Consider the following 17,607-nt stretch of genomic DNA (forward strand, 5'->3'; position numbering starts at 1 on the left):
CAGGCGGCTTAACCCCTCGAGGCGTGTGGACCGCTGCTCCGACTGGAACCCTGGGGCGTCCGGCGACCCCCTCGCCCCACCCTCCGATGCGTGGCCCTTTTCTTCATTCATATCTCGACTCAAACGTCAGCAAGGCTGCCTTCGGCCTGTGTAACGCGGTTTGCCTCCCCTCCCCATCATGACGCCGCACTGTAGTTATTTTCTTCATGCCTCAAACCACTCAAATCGTGCTTGTCGTGTGAGGTGTTTCCCTAGCTAGACAGCAAGCTCGGGAGGGCAGGGGGCCGGCCTGGAACCAGGTTGCTCACTTTAGATGTGTTGAATGAATGGGGGTCGCGGGGAAGGGATCTTCCCCGCTGTATCTTCGGCCCTGCACCAGCCCGGGCGCCGACGGTTCGTACGTTCGCCTGAACCGTCCCCTCAGGCCACCACGGCGAGTCCCTCCAGCTCTGGGCGGCTGCCCGTCTGACCTTCCCCGCGGCGCTCGCACCACCCCAGTTAAGGTCTCTTTGCGGTTTGGGGAGCTGAAGGGGACGGCTGGAGCTCTAGAAAGATTTCGGGTTGGCCCGAATCTTCTGAGCGCCTCGTGCCTCGACGGGGGACGCTTAACGGTGAAGGGAAGGCGAGTGGGAAACCAGGGCCTGGGCATGCAGAGCAGGAGGAAGAGGGGGCGAAGGGAGGCAAGACGGCCAGGAAAAGGAGCTGAGTGGCACATTAACCTTCCACTTGCCGCCTCTGGCGCCCGTTGACCTTAGCAGGGAGAAGGGCTAGCGCCGGCTCTGCGCAGGCGCGCGAGAGCGTTCCGCCCCCCGCTGCCGGGCGGGGCTCACCGCCTCAGCCCTTCAGCAACGTTCTCCCCAGTGGGCGACCCCCGTCAGGGGGCCTGGAGAGCCACAATTCTTCTAGTGTAATAGCCCCCACCAGCGGTGGTGGCGCCTGCCCGTGCCAGAGGCGCCGGGCTCGCCCATCCGAAGGTCCCTGGGGCGTCGGACTCAGTTTCGCCGAACCCAGGACTCAGCGGGCCAGACCCGCGTGCTCGGGCCCCCTGCCTGGGCTCTGGCTACGCGGGCTACTCGGCCACTTTGTGACCGTGCGGGGCGCGGAGTTGGGAGCAGGGAGGCCTGTGGGCAGTGAGGTAGTGAAGCCCGAGGCCGCTGGGAGCTGGCACCTGACGTGTTCTTCCCATCCCTCCTTTAATCGCTCATTCCCCAGCTCTCTCCCAGCCCCCGACCTTTATTCTCATTCCAGACACTTCCAGCCCAACGGCAGGCGACGAACCCACGTGGGGTGGCGAGATCCGAAAGTTTCCAGCTATGAACGGTTTGCAGTTTTTTTTTTTTCCTTGATTACTTTTTTTGGCAAGGACGGAAAGCATTGGTAGCGTGGGGGTGCGCTTTCCTTGACTGCAGCCGAGAAACGCTGGACTGGAGGGCAAACTCCAAGGGGACAGGAAAGGGGAGGGAGCCTGAGCCCGGGAGCTCCCACCCCCCACACTGAGCGCTTCAGCCCCTGGGGCACCTCCAAGGACTACTTGCTTGTGCGTCAGCGAGTGGCACAGCGTCACATACACGCCCCTCCGCCTTGCCCACTCCACCCCTCCCCTTCTTTTTCTACTTCTCTACCTCCCTCCCTTCCCCTCCCCGCTCCTCCCCTCCTGGCGCGACTCTCTGGGTTCCAGAGCATTGAAGGGCTAAAAATATAACTGGCATGTTAGCAACAGCCTTCCCATTGGTCGGGTACGGGGAGGAGAGGCACCTGATTGGGTGTTCGATCCTACCGCTAGAAGACTGGGAAAGGGGGCTGAGAACCAAGAAGCTGGGAGAGTGCGTTTGCGCAGTGGGGCATTGCAAGGGATGCTGGTATTTATAGTCATTTATTAGAGGCAGCCATGGAAAAACGAGTTTGAATCCCAGTTCCGCCACCAACCGTTATCTTGACTTAATGGCAACAAACCTCTCTACATCATCGAACGTATTTTCTCATCCTTAAAATGGAGATCGCATGGGAATTAAGTATGATACTGTACGTAAAGCGTGGCTCAAATAGTTGCTATTTTTAATTTAAAGGTAACTGTTTTGGCCAAATTGCACCCTACATGTACTGTGCTCAGTTAAGTTTGTATTCCCCAGTAGGAATCCTTCCAAGACAGAATGAGAAAGATGAGGATTAGATGAAACGAATTCTTCTAGGGTATCACAGGAAGGAGGGATGGAGCCCATGTAAGCAGATAAAGGGTAGACGTCTCCTACCATTCATTGCAGGCTGAGAGAGGGCAGACTGAATCCCTAGAAGGAAGCATTGAATTCTACGTGCTCCTGCATTTATTCGAATTTCTGCAGTGCTGGGAACACACCAGCCTTGAGCAGTATCATTGAAACGAAACTGAGAAATCCAGCCTCCTTGGCAAATGAGAGCCTTGGGTAAAGGGTTAGTGTATAAATTGGGAGACAAATAGAGGGAAAAACGGTAATCACCATTCTTAACTGCTGATGTCTCCATTTATCATGCGGTAAGGTGAACGTTCTCTCTTCCCTAACGCGTGATTTCACCTTGCTAGGGCTTAATTGTGAGCTGAATTCCTACTTAAGCATTCGAGTCCCCTCCCATTTTAAATAATCACACCTTGAAAGGCACATACTGTTTTCAAAGTGGTGAGCTCTAGAAGTAAGCATGTGCACAGCCGGGAGGGTGGAGGCAGGGAGGTGTCTGAGAGTAAGCTTGTTGTGCCGGATGTTTTGTTGTGACAAGTCAGGCTGGTCATAATTAGCCCTAATTTACTCTTGGGGGGTGAGTCACTCTCTCATACACACGTTAGGGTGAAAATTTTTGTAGTTTCTTTTAAGTTACCCAAGAAAATATTTCCTCAATTTGATTCTTCAGATCCACTGCTCCAACTAGGCAGGAGCAAAGACAGCCACAACAGAAATTGGCTTTGGAGAGGAGTGATTGGATGCTGAGGGCAAATGATTTGCTACTTATTGACCTCGACTGCTGTGAGTGAATTCTAGTAAACAAGGTGAGTGAACAAACCTGTCTTTTGAAGAGACGCTAAAACTGCAGTGTTCAAAGAAAGTGACATTTTAGTCTTGGTGGCAGGGAGGCCACTTTGGGATAAAGTTGATAAGGAACTGAATGACTGGGAAAAGATGGAAACTGGAGTCTTTTTTTTTTTTTTTTTTTTTTCAAGAAGGAAAATTCCAACCGAGGCAAAGAGTCTGTCACCTTTATGTCCTAGCTTAAAATTGTTAAAGAGCTTTTCAGGTCAGAATATACAATCTCTCTGAAATTTAGTCAGTTCAGTTTGATTTCCTGGGAAGTTAATTTTCTTAATTTAGAAGCTGCTAATTGGCAGGCCAAGGTCCACATTTGGTGGATGTATTGCTTTAGCATATTAACATTTTAAAAATGAGTTGAACACTTAAAAATCGGGAGATTGCAGAAAAATATTTTAATTTACCGCTTGTCCTAAATTCAGATCTGGTAACACTGGGCATTCAAGCTGGCAATTGTCTGGAGTTGAATAGCAACTGTATCCTTTAGACAGAGCCTGTGCACTCTGGTTCCAGGGTCTCTACCACTCCCTGTTGTTCCCCAGACACTGAGGCTGAAGGCCACATACCATTTATTATCATGTTTGGGCTGTTCTTCTTACATGCCTCCCTTTCAGTCACTTATATTACTCACCCAGACTCCTGAATTTGTGACCCTCTTTTCAGTTCAATGTAGTTGAGTGGCTATTGTGTGCCCTGCAGTGGAGGGTAAGGTAAAAGGAGCTCAAGAGTCTTATAATTTAGTTCATTGTTTTTAAACTTGGAGTCATGATCCATTAATGTGGTCATAAAATCACCTGGTTTAATGGATTACAGCCAGAAACTTTTAGAACAGAAAATATTGAAAATACTGGAAAATACTGTACACACAGTAAATTTTAGTTTCTGTTACACATATGTATCAAGCATGAAAGTAGTCCAAGTGAGATTGTTGTGGGGTACGGTGCATCCGGAAGCATTCATGACATGTCAGGAGCTTAGAAGGAAAAGGTACAGAGTTGGCTGTCTGATGTGAAGGTGGAATGGTATTTCAAACAAAGGAAACATAGGGCCAAGAAGATGGGGTGTGTGTACTTTGAACTGCGTGGTGAAGAGCACGGAGAGAAGTGAGTACAGGGAAACCTGAGGGGCAGGGAAAAGAGGAAACCATATGGAGACCTTCAATGCTAGGACTTAAATGTTTGTTTATGAAGTAGGGACCCACTGTAAAAGAACTATCATTTGTGATGTAAAGCCTTCCCAGGGAGGGCCAGGCACTTACAAGGTCAAATTTAATTCTTACAACCCAAAGAAGTAGACATAAATAAATATCCTTATTTAATAGATTAGAAAAAAGAAGCACCAAGAGCCTCACTAAAGATCAATAGCAGAGCAGAATTCAAATACAGGACTAACTATGAAGCCCACACATTTCTCATTAAACTTTTTTTTTTGAGCAAGAGCCCATGTAATAAATACAATGTTTAAAGGAGATTAAATTTCTGTATGTTATTCAAAGAGTACTCGAGAAGCTGGAAGCAAGACACCCAACCTTTTTAGATCCTAGAAGGAATGTATCAAACACTGAATACTTAATAAATATTAATAATCATAAACCCGGGAAAGGGAACCACCTTCTTAGCCTATGATGAGTTCAATTATTTCAGCTAGGCCTGTATGATAAGTAGTGCTTATTTCAACAGTAGAGAAAAACAGTAATTTTTAAGACCATTCTGATTTTTTTTTGTGGCCATATGCAGATGGTGAGATCATTATCTTAATTCTTTTCACAGAACTATATACTATTAGAGGCTAAAATTCAGCTTATAAGTGATGTTTTCCCAACAGAATTTGGTACTATCATTATTCTAATTTTTAAAACTGAAAAGGACTTATTCTAAAGTCCAAGGTAGACAATACTAAAGATTTGAACTGGAAATCCATTTGCTTTATCTAAGGTGTTCTTAACTCATTCATTGTATTATATCATTCTCTTTGCCTCTGAAAGCATACAAACCAAGAATGGAATCATGAAACTAGGTGTCAGAGGAAAGTTCAGCAGAATTCACTGGGCTGAGGTTGAACTTGCCCCTTGGCTGATCTGTCTGGAAGTCCTGTTAGGCATTAATTTTAAGCTCCCTTGGATGACCTTTTAGAGGCATATACACTGAGGCTCACAGAACACAGTTAAGGTGGTGGTTTGCTGAAACTAAGGAGTTCACTTTTGAAACACTTGTAGACATAAGATGTTATGTGGACCAGGGTGGTTAATAAGCAAATCTTAAAAATTGATTTGCGCAGCAAAGCATTTTGACTTATATTACACATTAAAACTAAAGTTACTATTAAGTCAATGACAGATTCTGATTACAACCTGAAAATTATCTGGTCGCTGCCAACTTTTATGATATACCATAACCCCTACCTGATACTTTAGAACTGCTCAGAGGTCCCTAAACACATCACCCCATTCAAACTGTTTCCCCAACACAAATTTCCTTTTCTGCCTACCCTATCCCCTTTGCCTGTAGGTTCCAGTATATTCTTTAAAGCTCAGTTTATTGTCTGGTTTCTAAGACTTCAATTATTCATTCAGTACTGAGCACCTGTTATCTGCTGGGCAGAACAGACTTGTTTCCTGCCATCATGGAACACAGCCTAGCAGATGACAAGTCAATAATTACCAAATGCTATAAAAGAAATGCTCATGGTGCTATGTGGGAGTATAACAAGAGGAATGTAGATTGGGGGTCAGGAGAGGCATCTTTAAAGAAATACTTAGCTAAGGTCTGAAGGATGAGCAGGGGTTATCTAAGCAAAAGGGGAGCAGAGCTTTAGAGGTTAAAAAAAGTTAAAAAACTCCCCTTGCCTTAATATGAGTATGCACTTTATGTAATAAATCAACCAAGTTCAGTTCTCATTTGAATACATTTTGCATCATTTTCCTTCACCATTATTGGAAGCCACCTCTTCAGTTCAAAATTAAAGTTGGACAGGAAGGAAAAAACATCAAGTTTCTAAAAAGGACTTTGGTTTACCTAGCATAAAAGGCACATGTGGATTTGAATTCCTTCCAGCAGTAATAAGAGAACAGCATGGTTAATAAATCCCAATACCTCTGGTGGGAAAGAGTATGGCCCAGTGGTAGAGCACATGCCTAACATGCACGTGGTCCTGGGTTCAATCCCCAGTACCTCCATTAAAAACTAAACCTACCTACCTCCCCCGCCAAAACGAATCCCAATACCTCTACTTTGAATCACAAATTCCTGGGTGACTAAAATAAACTCCTAGAGTTAAACTTACATTGGGACAGGACCAACTACCGGAAAACAAACACTTTATTGATACAATAGCAACAGAAAAGGTTTTCAATTACATAGAAGAAAAAACATGAACCAGCACCACCCGGCGTTACAAGAAGAAATGCCCATGTTTATTGCTCTGAGACCCCCACCATTCTGCGGATGTTTCATCAAGGACCGCTGCCATCAGGGCGCTGCAGGGACATGCTTCTCGCTGCAGACAGCTTCACAGCTTCTCACACAGAAGACTGCAGTGGTATTAGTCCTGTTTGGAAGCTTCTCCATGTGGATTAACACGGCCTTGCTTCTTGAATTTAAGAAATACCATGAACTAATCTATCAATTTTTCTGATTCAGTCTGCCACAGTGCTCTGTGAAGAATCTTTTCCCCACTCCTACCACATCTGGGTGAGGGGAGAGGGAAGGGTGGTAAGGTGCCAGAGTACTAATAGGCAATTCAGGTGATGCTCGGTGCTCCACTCCCCTTCTGCTGGCAGTAGTAGGCATCTTTTCTGGCAGCTGCAGCAGCTTGACACGGGGAGGAAGAGGCAGCCCACCAATCACCTCTTCTTGAAGCCGTATTTTTTGCGTTCATAGAAGAGATCTGTCTTAGAGCTCCCCAAATTGACAATCTTTGGGCAACCATCTCTCTGGAAAACAGAATAGTGAAGCTATTAAAAGTCTCTGAGCCTGAATTGAGAGGGATTTAAGAGTTGTTTTAAAAAAACAACTTCTGGATTAACAGTTTAGCCATTCATCTTAGCCGTTCAGTTACTGTATTCAATCAATCAAGAACTTGACTAAGTACCTAGAATGTGCCCAGGGCCTGTCCAGAGGTCTACACTGAGAATGCTGGATTCTTAGCTCACTTCTGTTGCTAATATGATACAGCTGAGGTAGAATCTAAAACTCTTTTAAGATGTCCCAAGGGTTTTCTCCAAAGAAGAGGTAAGAAGTGGTAATAATCACCTACAGGTTAAGCTTTCTAGCTCTTTCACTATCCCAAGACAGAAAACACTAAAGACTTTAGGAAATAGTACCTTACATTTTAAATACCATAGGAGAATACTGGGTTTGAGTGTCTTAGTAACTCACTTAATTTGACATGTGGTCTTGGGAGAAGAGTGCTCCCGTGCTGGAGGTTGCTGTTGACAGTCCTCACTCTGATCTGTAGTGACATGTTCCCCTGGCCATTTTGTGAGCATGAGTGGTTTCAGTGAAGCCCCAGGGAAGCTGTGTGCTGCAGGAATGATGACTCCATCGGTTGATCTGGTATGATGGGAAGAAAACTAGGGGAACTACTACTGGGAGAAACCTTGCCAGATCTGATTTTATTAAACACCATGTCAAAGGTATTTGCTTCCCGTGATATTGGGCTATAGAATGAATGAATGAATGAAGTCCTTAGACAGCTTATTTTTTAATTCAGCTGATTTCTCTCTCTGGGGACTGATATCAACACTACAAAAATCTCTGAAAACACACAAAAGCCAACAATATTTCATTATTTTCTAGAAAACATGTACCATGTACTACACCACCTGTGGAATTTGGTGTGCCAAGGGAGCCAGGCTGTGGTCCAGCCCCACCAATGGCTTGGTAGGTGAACTCAAGTAAGCCATGCAATCTGTACTGAATATCCTGGTACAATCTGGGAACAGTTGTGTCTCCTGGCCCAAGGTAGCCTGCTATTAAACAAGACAGTGCTCTATGCCCTTTTAGGGATGCTATGAAATTTTACAGTATGATGACAGCCTGTTTAGGCTTATTATGCCTTACTGACTTGTGCAACTGTTGGCAACCCACTTCTCTCTGGATTCGTATCCTCCAACTGTAAAATAAGGGGACTGGATCAGGTCAGTGTTTACAAACTGTATTTGTAGAGCCCAAGAGAGTCCAGAGAGGTGGCAGGTGACGTGATAGGATTCACCCCTCAATCTGTGCACGCTCTGGAGGTAGGCCGTCTGGATTCTGAGAAATTATTAACCTCCTTGTATCTTTTTCTAGTCACATATAAAATTACTACAATGGTAGAACCTACCTTACAGAATTAGGAGTCAATAAATAAATATACTTAGAGCAATGCCTGGCATATAGCCAGCCCTTAACAAATTATAATTGCCAAAAATTAGTATCAGCAATTTCATAATGATTCAACCTAACACACAGACACACAAAGAGCTTCTGTGTAAGATACTTTTTAATTTTTTTTAAATAATGGAGGTACTGGGATTGAAACTGGGACCTTGTACATGCTAAGTGTGCACTCTTAACACTGAGCTACATCCTCCCCCCGTGTAAGATACTTTTTGAAGACACAACTCTACATATTAAAAAAAAAAAAGTTGAAAGAAAAAATTGGAAAACCAAAGTAGTGGATTATTAGCTCTAAGGCTTTTGTCGCATTTTCTCTCACTGACTTTTAAATTTCCTGTTTTCTTGCCTAAACTCCCATTTTTTATTTTCTACATATCTCCCATGGGTCTCGTGGTTGTTCCCAAATTCTACCAATGCTGTGGGAAGTGAGTATCTGTGCACTGGGACTGGTTGGCTTTTGTTGAATATGCCTGTAAATGGAGAGCATGAAAGGAAGATGGAAGGATTGTTAAGAAAACTTGAAGGCTGGTACTGGAGAATATTTGTGAGTTAAGAGTACGTATAAAAACACCTGCAGATGTCTGCCTGATGGTAGTAGCTCTTTTAGCAACTGTATGCCTAAATACTAAAAATTTCATCCTTTTCCAGTCCTCCCAGAGAACCACAGATTTCCCCTTTCCTAGCACAGGGAGCTTTTATTTTAGACAACTATGGCTTGAATTGAATGTCCATGTTTTATAGCCACTTAATTTCTAAAATTTCAGGAAATAGTAGACATTAGAATGCCAAGTGCTTGTTTTTAATACACTAAACATGTCCATGAAAACACTCTCAGGAGAAGCCTAAGCTGGGCTCCTGTAGCAACCACCAAGAACTCATTGAGTACGGGTTTTCTTCCTGACTGAGGAGGGCTGTATGTCAAGTCCATTTCTATGGCACAAAAAAAGCAGGCTACAAAAATTAACCCTGGATGAGTGAAGAAAATCCAGGATTTTCAAGTAATACTTTAAAACCAACACTAATCATGTGTCAAAATATAACATACCAAAAGGAAATCTGTACAGAGCCAGAATGCAAGAAAAAGCAATTTAAAAATCTTGGTATCAGAAAAACACTTATTACCAAAAATGGGCCCACATCTCCATTTCTTGCATATGGTAGCAAAGAATTATGAACAGGTGCCAGTGGCAAGACCTGCTTTATTAACAGAAACTAGGTAAAACATTGTTCATTCTTTCAGCAGCTGTTTAATGAATACCTACAATGTAAAAATCTGACTGTACACTGGTTTGGGGCCTTACAAGAGTATCACATTTTCTACCTGAAACCTTATTTTTAAAGACCTTCAAGCTCTCAGTAAATGCATCCATGAGGTAACAGGGATTATTACTTCCTTTTTGTGGAAATTTCCCCAAAGCCACACATAGCATGTTAGTAGCAAAGCCAAGACCCGAACTTGGGCTTTCTGCCTCTCAGTCTGCTGTTTTTTCTAACAGGACTCCCCAGAGGCGAGAATGAAAACTTTTCCATGGCTTAGGAAGTTATAGAGAATGGTAAATTTGTAAATTAACTTTGAAAAGTACAGAATATCTTTTGCATGTTTACCTAACTGCTCTGCTGTTCACTTAAATGGGGAGAAGAGAATGGTAGAAGTAGCAAGAGAGAGAGGCATATCTTTAAGCACTCTGAGCAAAGCAACACAGTAAAGAGGCTGGAGTAAGTGCTTTGAGTGAGACCCTGCATTCTCAAAAGGGATGCAAACATCTTGAATATTACAGTGGTTTGTGATCTGAAGCTCATCCTTAACCAACAAAATTTTATTCCTTAGTATTTAATTCCTCTTATTAAGAAAATAGATTTTAATTTTTCTCCTTAGGGGGGACAAAAATGAAATAGGAAAAAAAGAAGAGAAAAGAAAAGGTTGAGAAATAGTGAGTTAGGCAGACCTGGGTTCTAGTCCCGTATCTGCCACTTATTACCGTGTGACCTTGGGCTAAATTGCATAACACCTTTAAGCCTTCGTTTCCTCATCTGTTTCATATAGAACTTTCAGAAAAGAATGTTCTGCACAGTACATGACACATAGCAAGAGTTCTAAAAATATTAGCGGCTATTTTTCTCTTTGGGAGAGTTGACAGAAATGGTTAAGTAAATGGAGTCAAGGGTTAAGGGGGATCAATGATGCCACTTTGTAAGATAACTACAAACTGGTACTCTGGCAGCAACACCCACAGATATTATCTCTGACTCCTGAATATTCTCGAGGCTTTGAAAAACTATAGAGAATACTCTGCTTAGTTGACTGGCCTAATTCCCTTATAAATTATGGAAGTTGCAGGAACAGAACAGAAACGGGGGCTGCTTTGGTTGCAGGAAGACTTCTGCATAGGAAAGTCTTAGGTACTTAATCTACATGATGATCTGTAACGCTGAGAGGCTGGATCATGTCGCTGGACTGTTTTATGTTCCTTGGAAACCACTGCTGAGTAAATGTGAGCTAGATGCCATCTCAAATATCCTCATAACATTCCTGTACAATGTGAAGTAGGGGAAGTGATATTGAGAATAATTCTCAGGGACAGAATGAGGTACAAGGATCCAAAGGTATCAGGTCACACACTGCATGCAGACAAGTCAGACAGCAATTAACATTTATTAGGCATTCTCTGGTTGCAAGCTTATGCCAGATAAGAACTCTAGCTACAACCATGTAAAAGTTCAAGAAAATGTCCTTAATGAACTCTTCAGCTAGTTTAAGAATTATTGGTACTTTCTCTTCACTGCTGTTGTCTCACCATGGCATGTAGACTATAAATAATTACCAAACACATACCATGTACCAGACATTCTGTAGGGGGAACTCCTATGGATGACTTACAGGGGTAGCAGAAAAATGTGGACCATACTTACAATACATGCCAGGCACTGTACCAAGAACTGGGGAAAAGGAGAGAGAAATATACAAACCAAGGTCCTCTCTCTAGAGGGAACGTAACCTAGCTGGTGGATCAGATCAAGCAGGATATGATTTGACAGTCAAAGATAAATACAGGGGAAGAGGGTATAGCTTAAGAGGTAGAGCACATGCTTAGCATGCATGAGGTCCTGGGTTCAATCTCTACTACCTCCTCCAAGAATAAATAAATACTAAATAAACCTAATTACCTCTCCCCACCGAAAAATAACAAGATAAATATAAATCAGAGCTTAGGACAAGAGAATGTTCCAGTCACCAACTAAAATGATGTTCCTTGGCACTTTATGACCTTTCTCATCTCCTTAAATAAGAGAACACTTATGGTGTAAGAAACAGTTTTCTCTCGTCTAGTATGTCCCTCTTCTTAGAGGTAGACAGGATCCAAGGGCAGAGATGGCTGAGTTGTTTCTCCTCAACACGGAAACATCCTACCAAAAGGACTTGTGAAAGGACAACACGGTGTAATGGAGACATCACTAGGTTTAGTCAGACCTCCTAGGCTTGCCACTGATTGCTGGCTGAGGGACTATAAAATGGGGGTAATGATAACCCCTACTTGACAAAGTTATTGTGAAGAATAAGGGAGATAATATCTAATTAAACTACCTACTCTTTGCACAAGGGAGTATTAAAGTTATTTATCTTTTGCCTTTTCCTAGATTAGGTAACCAGATACCTTTCATTAGTGCATTGGTACTATATCACACTTCCTTTTATTGTGTCATAAGAAGTATAAAAGCTGATTCCTGGGTTTTTTCCCCTCAAGAAGCCTGCTTTTGGTATAGATCTAGAAGCCCTCTATCCTGGCATCTGGCTCAAGGAGTTGAATAACTAGCCACTGCCATCACACAATGTAAAGGGGGAAAAATGTCATGAGCAGAATCACAATCAATTTTGCAAAAGTCAAATCAAAGGCATTCTCTAGCCACTTAGAGCTGAAGTCAACTTGAATTGTCTCATATTGAAGTCACCACATCCACCCAAACAGTTCCTTATGATAGTAAGGAGAATTACTGAGTGGCTATTACACAGTATGCACTGTCCTAGAACTTAAAAACGCAGGATATTGTTTCTGAATAAAAGTAACGAGCGAGACATCAAAGGAAGAGAGGGCTTTCCAAACTGCCGGTGTTGACAAAAATTTCCTTCTCTTGCATTTTTGTCCTTGATGCAAAATAACTATCTTTTGTTGGACTACACCCAGTTTGGCTCACAGAACTTCAAGAAATTATAACCTACGTGAGGAGCTGAACATACTCATCTTCACAGACCACAGGCATTTGCTGTGGATGGCAAAGTATTACTAAATAAAAGGAAAGATGAGATAAAAAGCTTAGTATACACTCACATCCTTCTCCTGGATGGTGCACTCCTTACAATAATAGGCATCCGAAACTCCGGGGCCTCCACAGATCACACAGCGCCCCTGGTAAGAGCCATAATTACACTCATCACATATGCGCACCAGCGTGCAGGGACGCACGTAGGAGTCACAGATCACACACTTGCCATCACCTGTGAGGAAAAGAGAACGGAATTATGCCCACTTGCAGGTACCTCAGATCCTTTGCCCTCCTCCTGCTATGTGGAAATACACTAGTTTCCTTTTGACAGTGACTTTGGGGCCCTTTACATTGGCTTCACAAAACTTGGCTTACCAAGTCCATCTCAATCTCCCGAACACATAGGAAACGTTAATCAACTAATAGGGAAAGAGCTTAGACTAGCACCTCGTACTTAAGCCTATATAATTGGCAGAACATTGTGTGTGCTGGGAACGGGGTCATGCTACTTCTGGTCCAAAGCTAGAGATTTTCTCAAAACCTAAAGACAGTGTCTGAAATGTGGAAGTTGGCATGGGGAGGTGGCCTTTAGTTGCAGCTTGGCATTCAGTGTTCACATGCTTCCAGTCACATCTACTCAAAGCCGTCTGAGTGGCACCGCTGGAAATGCCTGTTTGCTGGCTCCACATAAACTGTGAGTGGGAGGGGTGGGCTGTTTGGGGAGGCGTGTTCCACTCACATTTTTCACACAGTCTTCCAATGGCTGCAAGGTCAAAAACGGTAAAGAGAAACAATTAGAATTAAGAAAGGGAAACATCCTCGAGCCTGAGGTAGGGACAGGAGCACCGAGAGCCTGCAGTGAGCCGCGAGGAGGTCTTATCCATCTTACCCTCATAAACTTCGATCCGAACCAAATCCACACCCTCCTGAAGCCCCTCCCAGGTCCCGGGCAAACCGAATTTCTACGCATTCCGTCCCGGCAGCCCGCCTCCAGCTCCCAGCACGCGCACCCCCGCCCTCTTTTCACCAGAGACCACAAACCCGCGCGCTCCTACACTACCGACTGTGAGGCGGGAAATATGGCGCCTCCGAGGCAAGACCCTAAGGAAGTGATGGGAACCTCGGACTCCTCAGGTCCTAATAGCATCCCGACCCAGACAACCGGGGGCAGGAAGCTGTCTCACCAACACCAGCCTGCTTGCGGCAAAAGATCAAGTCCGGATGATGTTTAGCCATAGCTCCATTCAAGCCAACGGAAGCCTAGGAAACTTCCGTCCGACCTTTAACCGCTATTGTTCCTGCCTCCTGGTCGCCGTGATTGGTCTTCTAGGCTTCCATCAACGATTATAATCTTTGCATGAAGCGTCCCCCCCCCTCCCGTTCTCGCGAGATCAAAACCCTTAAATTCCGAATATGCGTTTCCGTCGAAACTGGGGAGCCAGGTCCTGGCAGGTGAGTAAGAGTAATTAAAAAAAAAACCCAAACAAGCTTTCCTAGATTTGGGTGGAAGAGACAAGTTGCAAAGAGCAAATGTGAAATTTGCACTTATATAAGCCATTTTTGTGCCCGATATTTACTTTCCGAAAGTGTTTTTATGCAGCTCTCCCCCATACGGGTTCCTAACACGGGAGCTCCGCCCACTGCGTTCGCAGGGTTCCGGCGCCTCTGCGGAGGGCCGCATTCACGGTGACGCATTTCTCTCCAGGCCACGCCCCCTTCCAGAAGGCTTTAAATATGCCGTTTGTAACGTCACTTTCAAGCGACTTCATCTTTGTCAGTGCACAAAATGGCGCCTTACAGCCTACTGGTGACCCGACTGCAGGTGAGCAAACTAAAGGCTCTCTAGGTTCACGGGGGCGGGGTGCCTCCTCCGGTGCTTGCGGCTATGGGCGAGGCAAGGTGAGGCGGGCCCGACCTCCGGCCGACTTTTCGTGTACCTGTTCCTGCCGCAGGCCCAGCGCCCGTGCCCGCTCCTCCGGCGCCCGAGGTCAAGGCGTCCCCGGCTCGGTCAACTCTCCCAGCCCTGTTCCCGCCCCGCTGGACTCGTGGGTCTAAGAAGCGGCGGCCGGGTGAAGAGTGCAGGCGTCTCTTTCTTATTTTTGAGGGCTGCCCTTTCCTCCCCCCGTAGGGTTTTTTTTTTTTTTTTCTGTTCCTCAAGGTGAGGACAAGGTGACTGGGGGGCGCGGTGGTTGTTGAGCCCGCTAGGCCCAGAACCTGAAGGCCTCACTTCTCATCTCTCCAGCAGCAGAGCAAGCCAAGTGCATATATGGTTGCCAAACTTGGAGAAAAAACTATTACCTATTTCATCTTGTGGGGATTCTGCGGAACATACAGCCAAGAATTCGAGGGCGTCTTCTGTGCCCAGACGTAGTAAATAGTAACGATATCAGTAGTCTCTCACTTCTGCACAAGATTGCAAAACTTAATTCCTCCCCATATCATTTAATTTATACAATCATTTGGTGAGACGATTATTCTCATTTGATAGGTGATGAAACTGCTAGAAAGCAGATAAAAGTTCCTGCTCTCTGACTTACCAAAGCCTGTGGCCTGAGTATCTTACTGCCGCGCTGTTCTCCTTGTTCAAGTCACCTTGCCCTCAAAGAACTTTCTGAGCCAGAGTGTGATCCTGGAGCTGACATTCGTATTTGTGAGAGTATGAGAATGGGGTATTTTGAGCTCATAATTAGTTGCCTTTCGTTTACTAGATGGGAGGGTAAAAGACTCAACAGTTTGACCTTGACTGTCCTATTATGAACTACCTAGAAAATTGACTGACTGTCAAATGTTTTTTTCACTCCTAACTTGACAACCCTAGGAAGATGTTATACTCAAAAGGTTCAATATCAAGCATGCATTTCATTAGTAAAAGTAAAGCACGTAGGCATTTGTAGACATTCTCTCACAACCTTTTTCATTTAACTTTGTGAATCTACTCTGGATCAAGGAGCACAACTTTGATTATAGATTTAAAAAAGAAGTTATGTACTGTGCTCTCAGAAAGTGTTAGCAGAAGTCTTTTTTTTTTAAATTCCTTTGCTTAAATTTAAACCTTGTGATTTAAAGTGAAATCATCATTTATCTTAAAATACTTAGGATCTCTCAGTTCTGGGCAAAGACAAGGGATTCACCCTAATTATCTCTTCAGATCTTCCGATTCTCCAGGTTAACAATGTGGAAATCGTTTCTTCCTGATCTTGCTGTCCTATGATGTAGTGAAGTGAGGCAAATTTATTTGCTAAATTATTGCAGATACATTGAGCTTGGGATGAGAGGACTAAAACCGCAGTATTTTTGAACTGAAAAAGAGTCTTGAAAAACATGAGCCTTAGACCTGTATGGGAAGAGATCTGGACCATAGTTCATATTCTACCCTGACCAAGTGACCTTGAACTTGGGAACTGAATCCCAGTTTCCACATCTGTCAGTTAAGGATGATCTTCATTGATAAACATTTATTGAGTATTTGGTGATCAGCTTTGATTCAGATGATTATGATGATTGTTCTAAAGTGATGAGAAAGAATATATTTGTTTATGATCATCATGTCATCCAACTTCCTCTTCTACACACAGACAATCCAAGACCTTGAGAACTTGGATCTCCTTGTTGTTCATTTAGCTGAGATGAATGAACAGCATTATACCCCAGTGTCTCCTAATAGCCATGCTGTCTTCAGTAATGGCCAGTTACCACTGTCCTCTGGAAACCTTGTAAATTTACCTCTTTTGTGTTTAGCTACATTTGAGAAATGATGCTACTGCCTTATTTGCCATGTCTGCAGAACCCTGTCCATGCATTCAGTTGATTACTACCTCATTCACCACATATTTACTGAGTACCCATCATTTGCTCTGGGTACAATGAGAAGCAAAGCAGACAATTCCTGTTCTCATGGAACTTCAGCTATGTCCTAATGTATTCTACTTCAGAGGACCTTGGAGATCTTTCTCAGCTAAAATATTCTTCTTTTGCTCTTGGCAGAAAACCAAAGGTCTTCCTGGCTGTACCATGACTGGACCAAAGGTGAAGATGATAGAATGATGGCAGTTACTACTACCGCTAAGAGTAGCTAACATTTACCTTACTGTGTGCCAGTAGTCTCACATGACCCCATGAGATAAGGCAGATTTACTAGCCCTGTCTTATAGATGAAGAAACAGAATTAGAGCAGAAGCATAGTGTCATGGCTAAGAGCATGGATTCTGGCATCACACTACTTATTTGAATGTGACTCTGATACTCGTTAGCTGTGACTTTGGGCAAGTTACTGTACCTCTCTGTGCCTGTTTCCTCACCTGTAAGAAATGGATAACAGGACATCTGACTTATCTAATAATCATATTATAGTTGCAAAGTATTTGGAGCTGCTGGCAACTAGTAAGTGCTATATAATTGTTAATAAAAATAAACCTATCTGGGGCCTTATTGCTAGTTGTTAGCAGATGTGATTTGAATCTGCACCTTTCTGATTCCCAAGCCTAGGGTCCTAGCACCTGTATTGTAGTACTGCTTCCCTTTGGCATCAAGGCTTAGCCTGCCAACCAGGCTACCATTAATGGTCCATAACCAGAGAACAGTGCTCTTCAAGTGGAAAGTGTTCTGTTGTTGGACAGTACTTGCTACCAGATAGGAAGATTAGAAACAGAGTGAAGAAAATGGAGGTGACATTTTGGAAAGCTGAGATGAATGAACTCTCTCTTTTTTTAAAATTAGTTTTAGGGTAAGTGACTATGGATGGTAAATAAGGGGTTGGGCACTTGCAGATACATTTGTTAAGTCTTTGATTTTGCTTTGAGGAACTGGGACTCTGAGTTCTTATCATATGACCTTGGAGAAGTCATGTATCCTTTTGCATGTAAATCTGAAATGGCAGTTAACTACAAAGAAGTTTGACATATTTGGCAGAAGTTAAA

The 17,607-nt window shown here is 43.8% G+C and overlaps 2 protein-coding genes and 1 long non-coding RNA gene across 4 annotated transcripts in view; 2 read left to right on the forward strand and 1 right to left on the reverse strand.

Annotated features, from left to right (window-relative positions):
* Positions 1-75: 75 nt before the first annotated feature.
* LOC116667532 lies at positions 76-8,168 on the forward strand. Its single transcript, XR_004324351.1, has 4 exons — positions 76-503; positions 1,249-1,320; positions 2,881-3,016; positions 7,850-8,168. It is a non-coding gene; the product is annotated as an uncharacterized LOC116667532 (long non-coding RNA).
* Positions 6,353-14,011, reverse strand: PHF5A (PHD finger protein 5A). The gene is made up of 4 exons (XM_006174703.3): positions 13,876-14,011; positions 13,431-13,454; positions 12,757-12,923; positions 6,353-6,984 (listed from the first exon to the last, which is right to left on the reverse strand). The coding sequence occupies exons 1-4, from the start codon at positions 13,925-13,927 to the stop codon at positions 6,895-6,897; spliced, it is 333 nt and encodes a 110-aa protein (XP_006174765.1). The 5' UTR covers positions 13,928-14,011; the 3' UTR covers positions 6,353-6,894.
* A 385-nt stretch (positions 14,012-14,396) lies between these two features.
* ACO2 (aconitase 2) overlaps positions 14,397-17,607 on the forward strand; it is a 47,735-nt gene continuing 44,524 nt past the window's right edge. The window contains exons 1-2 of one of the 2 annotated variants that reach the window (XM_032492323.1): positions 14,463-14,513; positions 16,676-16,717. In XM_032492323.1, coding sequence (XP_032348214.1) covers positions 14,478-14,513; positions 16,676-16,717 — 78 coding nt within the window. In that variant the 5' untranslated portion in view covers positions 14,463-14,477. Of the gene's footprint in view, positions 14,514-16,675; positions 16,718-17,607 lie in introns of both variants that reach the window. The other variant, XM_032492325.1, reaches the window with a different exon arrangement.

The sequence above is a fragment of the Camelus ferus genome, chromosome 12 (genome assembly GCF_009834535.1).
Source record: "Camelus ferus isolate YT-003-E chromosome 12, BCGSAC_Cfer_1.0, whole genome shotgun sequence".
Classification (NCBI taxonomy): Eukaryota; Metazoa; Chordata; class Mammalia; order Artiodactyla; family Camelidae; genus Camelus; species Camelus ferus.